We start from the raw sequence: 14,272 nt of genomic DNA on the forward strand, positions 1-14,272 counted from the left end.
TTCTACGGAGTTTGGATCACTTTGGAAGGTATATAGATATATAAGACTGATATACTGCTGCCACCCCCCAGCCTTACCCCGGTAGCTCTCTTTGCCCACTCTCTTGTAGAAGATAAATAATGACATTACCTGCTTGATATAACATAGGCTTGTGTGTCTCAGGTACAGATATGTCTGTGTCCCATTCAGTACATACTATTTGTGGTGATGTATATTGTTTTTAAATGGTCACCACCCTACCAGATAACGTGTGCTTATGTGGTAGCCGCTGTGATAACTAGCAAAAGTGCAAACACTTTATCTAAAGATTCCTCTAAATTACTGGCCACTAGGGGTCTCCCTTCTTCCCATTTCGCTGTTCATCAACCGTTCTGATGTAGTCCAGAAACAAGAGATAACAAAACAGAGAACAGGAAATGGAGAAGGTGATGACTGGTGTTTCCCATAGACATCTACAGGGGAGAGGAGGGAGCTGCTGGAGGGAGAGACTCAAAGGTACCTGATTATTTACAGTGTTATAGCTACTGGAATCACATCTGCACCGCTCTGTACTTCTACAGTGTCCTCCTTGATGATATGTGTATAGAGCGTTAGAGAAAAAGAAATTCTGTTTTCTCCATGTGTAAAGATGACTAATAACAGCAGGCTCCTCTCTCCAGCTCAGAGACAACTGAGAAGTACAGATGGAGCCTGCAGAGGGAAAAACTAGGGATAAATGCAGAATACAAGTCATATAATGGCCAGATAGTGTTATTCCTCACGTACACACAGTGGCTTGTTCTGAAGAATCACCTGAAAGAGTGCACAAAGCTATTAACCTTTCTCCAGCCAAGGACTGGTCCTTATTGTTATTTGTCTCTCCTGTGCTATATTCTGGCCTGCTTTACTCCTGCGATCAGCGCCACAGCCCCTCCACACTGACGTCTGCAGTAAAGCACAAAGCAGACACAACTGTGTGGCCTCACATACATGTAATTCTTCAATAGGAAACAGTGTAGTGCAACAGTTTTGCTTTCTGTTCTCTGAAAAATGCAGTTCTGACGCCCCGGCTGGTGTAACCTGCAGAATTGTCAGCTAGGCACCAAAACCATGCGGGTCCACAGTGCACCCCCAGAGGTGGTAGAATGGCCGTCACTGGCTGCAAAAGCTGTTTTTCAGTTTTAAAAAAAAAAAGTAATTCTTCTAAGCCCACAATGCAGTTCTAAGACACTCCTGTGGGACAGATGAATGTATTTTTTACCGTCTCGTGGGGCAGATGAATGTATTATTATTATGTATACAAACTCTACATTGCATGACGTTGTTAGGTACAATGTCACCGGGAATCATCAGCGGTTCGGTGGAGGGATGAGATGCAATCTCCTCAGCCTAAATCAAGGAGGAACATATGTCATCTGCTGAATGACAATTACTGTAAGAGTTGGAGAACTTTGTAAAGGACTTATAAGGAGGTTATCCGAAGCTTTTCCTATTGATGACCTATCTTTAGGGTAGGTCATTAATAGTTGATCGGCAGCGGCCCACCGCTCAGGATGTGCACCAACCAGCTGAGTCCTGGCACCGCTATCAGTGCGGACAGTACTGGAAGCAGATAACACTGTAAGTATTGCAGTGCCCCAGTTTGGTACTGCAGGAACGGCTCTCATAAAATTCAATGCAATACCAACCTGGCTGCTGCAATACAGACAGAGCTATCTGCTTCCAGTACAGTCCACACTGATAGCGGTGCTGGGAGTCAACTGATCGGTGCGAAGCCGTCAACCCCAGCCGATCAACTATTGAGAACTTATACTGAGAATAGGTCATCAATAGAAAAAATCCAAAAAGTCCTGGACAACCCCTTTAATAGGGGGCTTCAGCTTGACAATGGCATGGTGTCTGATGAATGCAGTACCATCATGTATAGAAGGTAACTAAGAAAAGACTGAAGCGGACAGGATTACTATGGTAAGTATATTACAATATGGATGAAATATCTGGAAACACCATGTAAAAGAGCTATTCTGTGTTGGCTCCCAGACCCCATGGTCCCGGCCACGGACACCTTAACCTTAGGCCGAATACCATGTCTACACCTGTCCGCCTGGCAGTGGCACCAGCTTCAGCTCTATCCGCTTCCTCAGGACGCAGATACAGTTGTAAAGAATTGAGGAGGTTAATAGTAATAAACAGAGTCCGGTCTCCACTCACACCCGGGTCCAGCGTTCACGGTCCTGTTGAAGCACATGACTACTTCAGCCAATCACCAGTCTCAGTACCTGTTGTACTAGGCCCGGAGGTTAGCAGAGACCACCGGAAAGGCTGTGGGGCCGGGGTTAGGGAAGTACGGGGGTGTTTTTTGCTACCAAAAAATTTAGGGGATGAAAGGGGGGCAAGGGTAGGGGGGGTGCTGTTTAATACCCCTGCACTGGACCTACTGGGGTGTTAAAAAGACCTTAAAGATATGGATAGCCCTTTAAGTGTTAAAGACCTCCTCAGATATTGTATATGAACCTATATTTATGGTACTCACCTTGGACCAGTGGTTCTCATCCTATGGCTGGGCCACATGCAGCCTGCAATTGTCTGGCCAGTCTATGAGCGGGCACCCAGGAGGGCACATAGCTCAGGGGCAGGTAGGTACTAATGGTGCACACATAGCTGCCCCCCATTAAAGGGAACCCATCACCTCCCTACAGCACTATAAACTAAATAATGGTGCTGTTAGGGGAGGTGACAGGGAGGCAGGTGATGTACGGTTTTCTACTCAATCGCTCTCCTGATCCGGTGCTACCACCCGCACGAAAATCTGACTTTTTTCATATTGCTGTGCCCACCCTCTGCCATAAACCTGCATGCATCACCAGCTCCCCACCACCTCCCGTAATAGCCCAGTTACGTAGTTTTTGGTGCGACAAGGGAGGTGACGGGTTTCCTTTGAAGGAAGTCAGTGAATTAACTTTAGTAATGTAAGCTAATTGTATGATAATAGCTGCAGGAGGCCAAAGAACAGAACTGGACCTTCATTTGTTTTAATCAGATACTACAAACCCCAAATATCCTACATGCAATATACAACTTAAACCCACCTGATGGGCCGCTCACGTCCCGCACTGGTCTGGGCTCTCCACCTTCCTTGGTATTAACCTGCTGCTCCAAGTAATGGCTGATGTCTGCGGCTGCCGGAGCCGTTAGATGTTTCACCGCACTAGAGGGCGCAGCGACGCTGGCGTCTGCTCACGTCATACATGATGTCACATACATGCGCTTTCCTCCTTGCGGCTCAGGCGCAGTGTTAGAAATGCACAGTGTAAAGACCCAGTGGGGCATGTTCACACCAAGGGAGGGCGCTATGGAGCATCGGATGGAAAATTAAACGTACAGTCATGTTCATCTACCACCGCACGTTATCATACAATTAGCTTACACTGCAAAGATCAACCGACAGTCCTCCCTCAGGGTGTCTTCACATCTAGCAGAATTGGTAAAGATTTTCCACAGCCGAAAACCTGCACCAAAATCTGCATCAGATTCTGCGTCACAATCTGCAGTATTGGTGAGGATTTTGACCTGGATTTTTATGCAGATCCGCAGCAGATTTCACCCCTCAAATTGAAAGGGTAAAATATGCTGCAGATTGGCACCAAAATCTGTAATGTGTGAACGTACCCTTACAGCGGGTGTGCCACCATACACAACCCTCACTAGAATGCGAGGCCGGAGGGACCAGCTGATCTCCTCTCGCTGCTGTCACTGCTGGAGCCATCAGAAGCCTCCGATCACAGCAAACAGGTTGTCATTCAAGGATGGAACGGCTCTTGTTCACACTAAGAGAGAAGTCACTTCTTACAGTGAGCTGAAGCCAAGTGACTGTCGAGTAATCTGTCACTCATTGCTCTGTCAGTGACTGCGGGAACGAACATCATACAACAATCTTGGAAAATTGCTTCCAGCAATTATTCAGGCAATTGCCGCCCCATGTGACACTGTATTGTCGGGGCGGCATGAGTGGATGGCCATCCTGTAATATAGGGATAGGACAAAGTCTGCCGCAGGAGGGGTTGCCCTTTTCAGAGCAGCTCCCTATACTAGGTCATAAAGGGGGTCCCAAACAGGGACATGATGGGGCAATGTAGAAAGGGGTGGACTTCTTGGCATAAGCCTTTTAAGTTTTATTGCAGCCCCTGGGAGAGGTTCAATATGAGAATGTGGCCTTGTACCTGAGAAAGTTGTGCACCCCCAGGTATTCTAAACCCCTCATGAGCATCAGGAATACTCCCACTAGCCCCTAGACCACGCTGCACCCAAAATGTCAGATGTGATTCATCATGGGGAAAGTTGAAAGAGTCTCTTTAACCTGCAGAGTTTCTGTCTCTGCTGTCGGCACGAAGGGAATTGGTAGATTCCCACATTTGCTCCTGGCGCACAATTCTGATCATTCGAGGTATGTTGTATTTTTCAGACTCAATAAAAGAACCCGACCTGCCAGTTTATTCCTCTGTGGATTTCACCTTTTGCACATTATTTATTTAAATAAAAGAGAAAACTGAAGACAGAGAGCAGATGGGAGAACAGGAGCGGGTGTAACAGGGAAACAGTGGAGGGAGGCGGCGGGACGTGGATAGTGACCGTTATGGAAGTTATGGATGGACATGCGCAAGAACAAAAAAAAACAAATAAAAATAAAAAGCAGCAAAATTATAGATTATATATTACAATACAAAAAATACTTACAAACATTACACAGTAATACTCTGAGCACCGGCGAGATTTGTCTTATAACCTTGTTGGACATAACATGAGCTTTACTCCGAGCACCATAGTAAAAGCTGCTTCACAGATCTCAGCTGTCGTCTTATCTGTTCAGGACGTCTGTTTAGTAATATTTCCCGTGTTGTGTGCAATGAAGAAGGGAAATGTAAGACCGACTTTATTTTTTAAATAATATTTAAAACTTTCATTTATCCACAGAAGAAAAAAATCTGAGTCCTGTTATTTCAAGAATCTGCATAGGTTCATTTTAAAAATGGTGACATTAAGAGCTTGAAGTAAAACATTATGAGAGAGAAAGCTCTTTATGGGCAACAAAGTGGCTCTTTAGGTCCACACCGTGAATTTTGTCGGGTTAGGGGCCGTCCGCGCCATTTTCTTTTTTCTCTGTCCTCTTTACCTCTTATTTTAAAAAAGCCACAAATAATTCTAGCTAAAAGTCTATGATTAAAAAATCTTTCTTTGGTCATCAGAATATTCGCCCAGCTTTAGGTCTTTGTCACCGGTTGACCGGGGCCTTTTGGTCTCTTGCACCGCCTCATTGGAAGGGCTTGCTTTCTGCTCTTTATCAGCTGAGCTTCTTGAATACTGGTTATGAAAATTAAGGAAAAGGGGGTTGGACATCTCCTTTTTTAAGAATGGGGTACAGTCGGGTTTGGAGATTGTCTCTTGTTTTTTGAACTGCCTCAGCCCCTAAAACATACAGGTCCCACTTCAAATCCAAATTTCTGGTTGGGTTCTCCAAAGTCCATGAACATAGCGTCCGTCAAAGGAAGCTGCTCTACACGCGGAGTGTGAATCTCTAGCACTGTCTTGTCGGTACCCTTCTTCATCTGTAGATAGAAATATAGAATGCGGTTAATTATATAATTGTTCCTGGAGTAAACTTTCAAAAACATTTATATGAATTATCATTCCATATATTGGGTTCTACTGGAATTCTCACTAGGAGACCGGCCTTTTTTTTCTACTAGGCTGTCTGTCTACCGCTGGAATATACCTTTATGCTCTGGGTTTTGTGTCTACTTTTCTGCCCTTGCAAACTGTTCCCTCTGTCTATATGAGCCAATGGCATACAAAGATGTTGGAAACAGTTTGGTTTGTGCGTCAAATGTTCAATATAAAGTCCTGCAGCCCACCACGTGTTTATAAAGCCATGTGCCCTAGAGGAGCCATGTTCCTGATTCTCCAGTTTCCTGCAGTCCTACGTTCCCAGGCCCTGTGCTTCTATCTGCCTGCTATCGTCATTCTGTATGAAAGGGGCAATAGTTATGCTTAAAAATGTAGAAATATGCGTTTTCTTTACAGTGCGATGGTAAATCCGTCCGCTCAGATCCTCCGCACTTGGCAGCCATATCTGAAGAAGGGGTTGTGTCCCCAAAACACGTTATGGCTGGCTGTTTTCAACAAAATTAATAAAGCAGAACCAGGAAATTGTTTTTAACTAGAAGTGTTGCAACTAAGCCCTATTTATGTGATCCTTTTTATGTTGAAGGTTTCCCTTGTTTTTTGGGCCTTATATGTTGTTTTTGCTATTCATGGTATGGATATTATTGGTTCTCTTCCTGCCCACTTCTCTGCTCCTGTTCATTGCTACAACTCTAAGCCTTGTTTTGTGGTTTTGTGGTCTTCAAGTTCTTCTGTCGCTGACCTGGACTTCATCAACTAAGACCCTATTCAGTATTACAGACAAATATCTGCTATCTGCTATTATGCCAGCTAATGTCTATTATAACCCAACCCAAACTGGCATCATCAGGCTTCATCTGTCCGGAGACGCTAATAAAGATCTATAAAAAAAGACTTCTTCTTACCGAACAGCCATCTCTGAGAGCCTTGATGTAAGGACTTGTATGGAAGGAGAGGTCCTCATCATTGGCACCCATGAAGTGTAGTGCTTTATCGTAACTATCGGCAGAGGCCATGTGCCAGGCAGCAGAGCGATGGCAGTGATATGTGAAGTTCTGGCTGGCAGAGATACTCAGCAGCCGAAGGAAGGTCAGCTGGACCACGCCAATAGGGATTCTGTCTGCATCAACATAAGAGAACTGCCGAGAGAGAGAAGATGCAGGTTAATAATTAACACTTCAGGGATGTTTGATGCAAGAAAATCTATAACCATGTGATGGAATAACAGCAGCGGAATATGAAGAAATGTAGAAGTCATGAGAGGCGGCCATTGTTTATCAGTTGGCAATCCTCTTCACACGCTGTGTTCCCAGTAGTGTGCTGCCTTTGCAATCGCTGCACACATTTTACTGTGAATTGTCACGGATTTGTGATGCAGTTTTTGGACTGCAGTTTTTACGAGTGAAATGTCTTAAAGGGAAGCTGTCACCACAAAAGCTATTGTAAAGCCGTCAACACAGAGTAATGTAGCACTACAAGAGCGTTCCATACATGCTTGCACCAGAAAAAAACCCAATTTAGCAATAACTAAAAATCTTCCTTTATATTTTTCAAGCCCTGTATGCAAATGTGCCACCCCAAGTCAAAGAGGCGGTGCTATCAGCCCTCAGAGCATTATAGATTAACCCCCGCCTCCTCTCCAACTTGCCACCACATGTGAGGTCGTCAGTGATTCTAGTACTGAGGTCTTGTACACCCGACGTGTGCTCCTCCTGCCGCATCTTCCTGCACAGTGCTGCTAAAGTCGAGATTTATACACTTTGCTTCAAGGAAGCTGCAGCAGGAGGGGCACACAGTGAGCGAGACGTCAGCACCAGAAGAGCTAACTTCCTCACACAGGGGGTGGCACCAGGATAGAGTGGAGGCGGGGCTTTATCTATGACGTGCTGATACGGAGGGCTAATAAGACCGATTCTTTGACACAAGGTGTTGCATTTGCATACAGAGCACAAAAAAATATAAATTAAGATGCTCAGTTATTGCTAAATTGATTTTTTGGGGTGCACACGTGTGGGATACTTTTGTAATGCTAGATTACACTGTGCTGGTAGCTTTAAAATGGATTTTGTAGCAACAGGTTACCTGTAAAAACCGTGTTTCACCTGTGCAATCCACACGATCAAAGACCACATGGCATGACTGTGGTAAAACACATACCGCTCAACCACATGGTAACTGGTTGGCATTCTACTGCTACATGGAGACCCATTACATGCACTAACCTTCCGCCCGCTCCTGAACTTGCTGAACCAGGTCTCTTTCTTCTCAGAGTTCCAGGTAGACATCTTAACCTAAAAGCAAGAAACACTGGTGAGCAACAAGGTAATTTCTCATGCCACGTGGCTGACTCAAGGAAGCCTACTGCTCACCTTCTCAATGTCCTTGTTGGGGTAGATGCAAGACTCTCCACCTGCTGTGAAGTTACAGAAGACCTTGAAAGAGTCCCGGGTGCAGCCCTGGTTGGGATCAATCCAATATTCACCTGAAAGGAAGGACAGTTTTATTATAACATGCCAGCAACCAAAACGTAAAGAGGAAGTCAACCTTTGATGAGAATTGCTGTATGAGAGTTGGAGCTCAGCATCAGTCTACACACTATCATCTCATAGTGACACATGGAGAGAAGGTGGTGGCTGTCAGATTCAGAGCTCCAATTATCATGGTAAATGTCAGCAAAGCTGAATGCTATAAAGGGGTTATCTGGAACTTTGATAATAATGAACTACCCATGAATTCTCCAGCCACGTATAACTGGAGAATGAATGGAGAGGTGGGAGCACATTGTGGTTCTCACCATTCAAGCCTTTGAGATTTATGGAAATAACCAAGCTTGACTTGACTACAGAGGTCACCTCTCCAGTCATTCTCCACTGCCTCGCCTACTGGAATTGGGGTCAGCGGACCCCATTTCTGCCAATATGTGAGGGTCACAGAGATGCAATATGTGGAAATCCAGTAAATGTCTAAGATGGGAAAAATCCTTTTGTTGTCCATTCATCCCTCTTTCAGTTATCAGCACTGTTTTATCACTACTCCAATTTACCATCTGGAAGCTCTGGGTGGCACAGTCGCAGGTCCAGGCATGTGCGGGCTGGGTGTTCCTTTGTGCCCAAGGGTGTCTTCATTAGTTCAATATCTTTCTTTATAGCATTGAGAGAGCCGTAGATTTCTTCCATGCCATCTGCATAATCCCCAGTGGGTTCATCGGCCATGATCTGACTGGCATCAATAGAGCGTTTATTTTTCTTGGGCATCTGGAAAGGCAGTGGCTGGATGACTTCGCCCGGAGGCCCCTGTACCATGTATAGAGAACAGGGAATTAGATGCCATGATCATACAACACCATATACTCTCTGGAACAACCAGATGTTCACTAGGCGAAGGAACCACTTACCGGGGGTCCAGGTGGGCCTTGTACACCCTTCTGTCCTTTGGGTCCAGCTTGGCCCTGGTAATTACAGAGCGATATGTAAGTAAGAAAATACAAACAGAAAGTGTATAGAAAGGTGTTTTATTGACACAGATGTACATAAAATATCCTATAGACTTTATAATCCTCATCCTTCCATTCATGCAGCATTGTCTGCCCATTTATAGACTAAGAAATAGTGCAATATTGAAAACTGAATAGGGTTTGGTTAGTAATAAGCTGAATGTGTATATTCATGATGCGTAATTCATGAAAGCAAGAAGAAAACATAAACTTATGGATAAGATTGCACCCCCTATATATCCTATAGTTTACCCACTGTGGCGAGCACAACTCATTGTAAAAAACACAGTTGCGCTATAGTGAAAGCCCTGCATGTCATCACTACATGGTAAGAGCGCCACCTCAACGTAGCAGCTAAAGCAAGCATGAACTAGAAGAGTTTACTCACCGAGGCTCCCTTAGCTCCTTTAGGACCCGGGGATCCCTGAATGATGAAGAAGAGAATAGTCACAACACTTACAATCTCAAACATTGTTAGACTTTTTGCTCCACGAATTCAAATCTATGCTAATAGGAGGAGCAGCTGCTAGAAGTCGCACTGCTTTCTGGCACAAATTATAGTAAATCTGCTGGCCGTGAGAGGCCAGGCGCCTTCTGCTAAGCAACACACACTTTTTTGAAGAGTGCACAGAGTGGCGAAAAAATTTTAAAAAGTCCCAAAGTTTAGCCAAATACTGTGACTTTTTGATGGCAGAAAACTGGTGCAAGCGGCTTCAGGGCTTCTACCCACTAGCGTTTTTTTTAATGCTGTGATATCACTGCGTTTTTTTAATGAGACTTTGGCCGCCTGCAGATGAGCGGGTCGGATCCGGCGGCGAGAATTCTCGCCGCGGGACCCGGCCCGAGCGCCTGCAGAGACGAGCGCGTACTCACCCGCGCCCGGCGGCCCCGACTCTTTTATGTGCCGGCTGCCGGGCAGCCGGCGCATGCGCAGACCGGAGCCGGCGGCCGGGTGAGTGACGTATCTGTGAGAGGCTCTGCGAGCCCCGCACAAAAATAGGACATGCCGCGGTTTGTTTGCCGCGCGACATTTTGCGTGGCAAAACCGCGGCCGTCTGCATAGGAGTGCGTATTGTAATGCACTCCTATGCAGGCTTTGAGCGGCGAAAATCCCGCCGCGGGATTTCCGCCCGTGTGCAGGCGGCCTTTCTCATGTTAAAAACGCATCGCACAAAAATCGCAGAAGCACAAGCTTGCAATTTTTGTGCAATTTTACCATTAGAAAGTCCCATTTAAAAAAACGCTGCGATATCGCAGCGTTAAAAAAAATGCTGGTGGATAAAAGACCTCATAATTACCCCACAATGGAGGTTAAAGACACAGAGAGAATGTGATGGTGAGAGAGAAAAAGCTAAAAAACAAGAGAAACGGAGTAAAGAACTCACAGGCTGCCCAGCCGACCCTCCTGGGCCAATAGGACCTGTAACACCAGGAATACCCTGTAGGGGAAAGAGGAGCAGAGTGAGACACAGGATAATGCACACATATAAAGGGAAATATGTATAGTAACGACTAGACTCACAGGTTCTCCTTTCTGTCCAGTTGTGCCTTGTGGACCCGGTAGACCTCTGTCACCCTTCTCACCCTGCTCTCCAGTTGGTCCAATGAGGCCAATAAGACCAGGATGACCCTAAATAAAGATGAACGTTATTCCAGTATTACTAGTAATATCATGGTGCAACACATGTAACAGTAGAAGACCACATGGCAGACATTAGGCATCATATCCATGTTATACGCTGACCTCCAGCATTTGGAGAGGCCATAGGAACACCAGCAACTTGATATTTTGGAACAGACTTGAATAATGTAAATTAGTATCCCTGTCATTGGTGTGGACACCTTAAACACTAGCTGACGTTTTGAGCACTCCACTGTACAAAAGGCATATCAGTCATAGTTATGGGTTCTTTACAGTAAAAGTGGTTAAAATGGGAAATTCCCATCATAAGAGGTAATAATGGTGGAATAAATAACATTTTATAAAAGCAGCAGATATTGAGAGTGTAATTGTAAAGGTAGGAATGTTCGGAAGCTTATTATCTCCATATTTTTGGCTGTTTGGCCTGAACATCCCGGACATTATATCATCCCAGGACATTACCTGAACGTCCTAGTCGGGGGTTAAACCTGACTTTGGGTTTATTGATACAAACCAGCAAGTACAATGTGTTTTGCAGCAAGAGCCCCTTCATCAGATGTGCTGGTATATGTGCAGCTCTCGCCTCTCTAAGGGCTGAGTTGTGCCCAATGCTCTTTCACGGGGCACAGCTACGCTCTTAGGGAAGTGTTGTGAATATTCCAGTATATCTGATGAAGGAATTCTCACCCCAAAATGCCTTATACTTGCTGGTTTTGCATCAACCAAGAAGTCTGGTTTGATCCTTGGCTCATGTGTCTTACAGGGTGGAATTCAGCGCCAGGCCCGCTCCTTTTTGATTTGGGTTTCTCCTGTGTCTTTTTATAACCTATGTAAAAATGTTCTTACAACAACTTTCCTGGGCTCCTATTCCCCAACACTACTTTTAATAATTCTCTTCTAGTTTGGGGTAAATACCATCTTGCCCTCCATTCCATCCGGTGCGCAGACATATTAAGCTCAATCTACTTTAGGTCGAAGCTCTTGAGGCAGTGGGGAGTGTTGGGCTTAGAGATACAACGGTCTTACAAGATCTGCGGCGGCTCTTTGGGGTCAGAATACAGAATACAGTACGTGGGTGTATTGTGAGTATATTGTGGCGAGTATTGACTGATTGCTTGTCTGCAGTAACAAAAACACTGCAGCCCCGTCCAGATCTAAGGTGTAAAATACCGCCCTGACAGAGAGACTCCTTGAGGTATTTAACAGTACTTCCTTTTTTTACATCCCATTTGGGCCACATTAGAGTAAACTCACACGTGGCAGAATACTTGTCGAAATTTATGCAACTGAAAATCAGTACCCTTCACCTGAATGGGAGAAGCTAAGGGCGAAACGTGCGCCGGGGAACAGGGTGACACTTTATTATATGCATGACATTGAGCTTAGTTGCGCCATTGTAGGTTGATATGAGCAGGATTTCCCTTATATGTGTGACCTGAGGTAACGGATTTCCCTTGCATTGATGATGAATCTTCTTCATGATTTTTTAAAATGTTTTCGTTATATATGTAGTTTTCAATAAACAACTTTTTAATGCTAAGTCTTGCAGTCCCGTCTTGGAAATTGATTTCGGGGTTATCATATTAAATATGTAGGACTGACATTTTTGGTGGGATTATAGCCGTTTTCATATAGGATTCATCTACCAGAAATGGCCTCTTTACACGACCCAGCGATTGGGCAACAATGTTCGTTAGCTTGCTCAATCATTGGGCCATGTGAAGCTGCACTCGATTAGTCAATGAATGAGCAAACCCTCATTCATCCGCTGATCACATCTTTTGTGCAGCCATTATTGTTGCCAGCACATCTCGCCATGTGAACGGTGGATGTTCTGCTGACAATCTTATGGGAGCGACTGATTATACGCATTATCATCTGTGCCCCATATATTCTGAGTCAGCCGGTGTGAAGGCCAGGTAAGGGAGTGCTGATCTCGTTGATCGGGGGTCATTATTTGACACACCTTGAGCCATGTATAAAGACCTTTAGTAGGCGATGGCATATTTATGTATAACGATGTATGATTGAGGCTTGACATGTTTTATTGTGGTCATTATACTTTATACATAAAGTGGATATGTCTGACTATTTATTACATATATAATCTCATAAAATAATCCAAGTTTCTCACCTTCTCTCCTTTAGCGCCATTATCTCCCTTGAGTCCAGGCAATCCAGGAGGTCCCTAAAGGACAGATAGCTTAGTACAAACTCCAAGGACAAATTAGATATACAAATATAGGAAAGTGTAACTGGACTCGTGACGCATTAAGATGACTTTCGGTGTTGTGGTTTGTTAGCACTTTCAATAGCTCGAAAATTCTTTTATTGTGTTAAGAGAACAATAGCTTTCGAAAGGCTTAAGCCAACTGGGCACAGAAGTCATCAGAGCCAAGTTACAATTTCCTACATCTGCAGTAAATCTGCCGTTGTCTCACCATTGGTCCAGGGGGTCCGGCTTGACCCGTTGCTCCTGGGCGACCTTGTTCACCCTGCAGACAAAAATAATTCAGGTCTCAGCAAACAGTTACAGTCTATAATATTATCCGTATAATGTAGATGTGCATCCAGCTCAGACAGCGAGACTCTGGACCCATGAGCCCCAATACCAGAGGGAGGACGCTTTACATCAACCGACCAATAAGGATCATTAACCCGCAATCTCATTAGTTTATCATTTTTCTGAAAGGTTCTGAGCTCAGTGGGCTATTTACTTAGAACAGAGTTTCACATGCCGACCCAAGTCATTTCTGCACTCGGCCACAGGCAACAAATGTAATAGCAGTTGCAAGCCTCGTAATACATCTGGCGGCACCTCCGTGCACCAGAAGAAAACCTACTTCCACTAGGAGCTGTGAAATGTAACCACTTTCTGCCATAGATTATAGTAAAAGTGATAGGCTGTGGGTGGCCACACCCTCTAATGCTTGGCCCCAGGCACTAGCTGAAAAAGTGAAGCGGTGCAATGTAAATGGCCTAAAAGGCTTAGTTTTGGTGAATGTGACTTTTGGATACCAGAATGCGGGCATGCGTCGATTAATAAATAGGCCCTATTTATGGCCTATAGCAAACCTTTGGGTCTACACCCTCCTCTGCTATATATAATATTGCCACCTAGGGCACAAATAATACTGCTATATATTAAATAAAACATATTTAGTCTTTACAATCATATGCAGACTCTATACATATATCGTAACATAATATGTTATGCTGAAAAAAAGACATATGTGCATCCAGTACAGCCTGTTACCCCCCAATGTTGATCTGGGGGAGACATATTTTTAGTGCATACATAGAATCCTAGAACAGTAGAGTTGGAAGGGACCTCCAGGGTCATCTGGTCCTCCAGGGTCCATGGGTCCGACCCCCTGCTCAGTGCAGGATCACTAAATCATCACAGACAGATATTTGTCCAGCCTCTGAAGACTTCCATTTAAGGAGAACTCACCACCTCCCGTGGCAACCTGTTCCAC

At 44.7% G+C, this 14,272-nt stretch overlaps 1 protein-coding gene across 8 annotated transcripts in view; it reads right to left on the bottom strand.

Moving 5' to 3' along the window:
• Positions 1 to 4,468: 4,468 nt before the first annotated feature.
• Positions 4,469 to 14,272, bottom strand: part of LOC136580603 (collagen alpha-2(XI) chain-like) — a 159,297-nt gene continuing 149,493 nt past the window's right edge. For all 8 annotated transcript variants that reach the window (XM_066581279.1, XM_066581284.1, XM_066581280.1 and 5 more), the window contains 11 exons: positions 13,235 to 13,288; positions 12,928 to 12,981; positions 10,674 to 10,781; positions 10,537 to 10,590; positions 9,540 to 9,575; positions 9,053 to 9,106; positions 8,702 to 8,951; positions 8,028 to 8,140; positions 7,881 to 7,949; positions 6,564 to 6,797; positions 4,469 to 5,582 (listed from right to left, as the gene is read on the bottom strand). In XM_066581279.1, the coding sequence (XP_066437376.1) occupies positions 5,436 to 5,582; positions 6,564 to 6,797; positions 7,881 to 7,949; positions 8,028 to 8,140; positions 8,702 to 8,951; positions 9,053 to 9,106; positions 9,540 to 9,575; positions 10,537 to 10,590; positions 10,674 to 10,781; positions 12,928 to 12,981; positions 13,235 to 13,288 (1,173 nt within the window). In that variant the 3' untranslated portion in view covers positions 4,469 to 5,435. The remainder of the gene's footprint in view (positions 5,583 to 6,563; positions 6,798 to 7,880; positions 7,950 to 8,027; positions 8,141 to 8,701; positions 8,952 to 9,052; positions 9,107 to 9,539; positions 9,576 to 10,536; positions 10,591 to 10,673; positions 10,782 to 12,927; positions 12,982 to 13,234; positions 13,289 to 14,272) is intronic.

The sequence above is a fragment of the Eleutherodactylus coqui genome, chromosome 10, assembly GCF_035609145.1.
Source record: "Eleutherodactylus coqui strain aEleCoq1 chromosome 10, aEleCoq1.hap1, whole genome shotgun sequence".
In the NCBI taxonomy this organism is placed as follows: domain Eukaryota; kingdom Metazoa; phylum Chordata; class Amphibia; order Anura; family Eleutherodactylidae; genus Eleutherodactylus; species Eleutherodactylus coqui.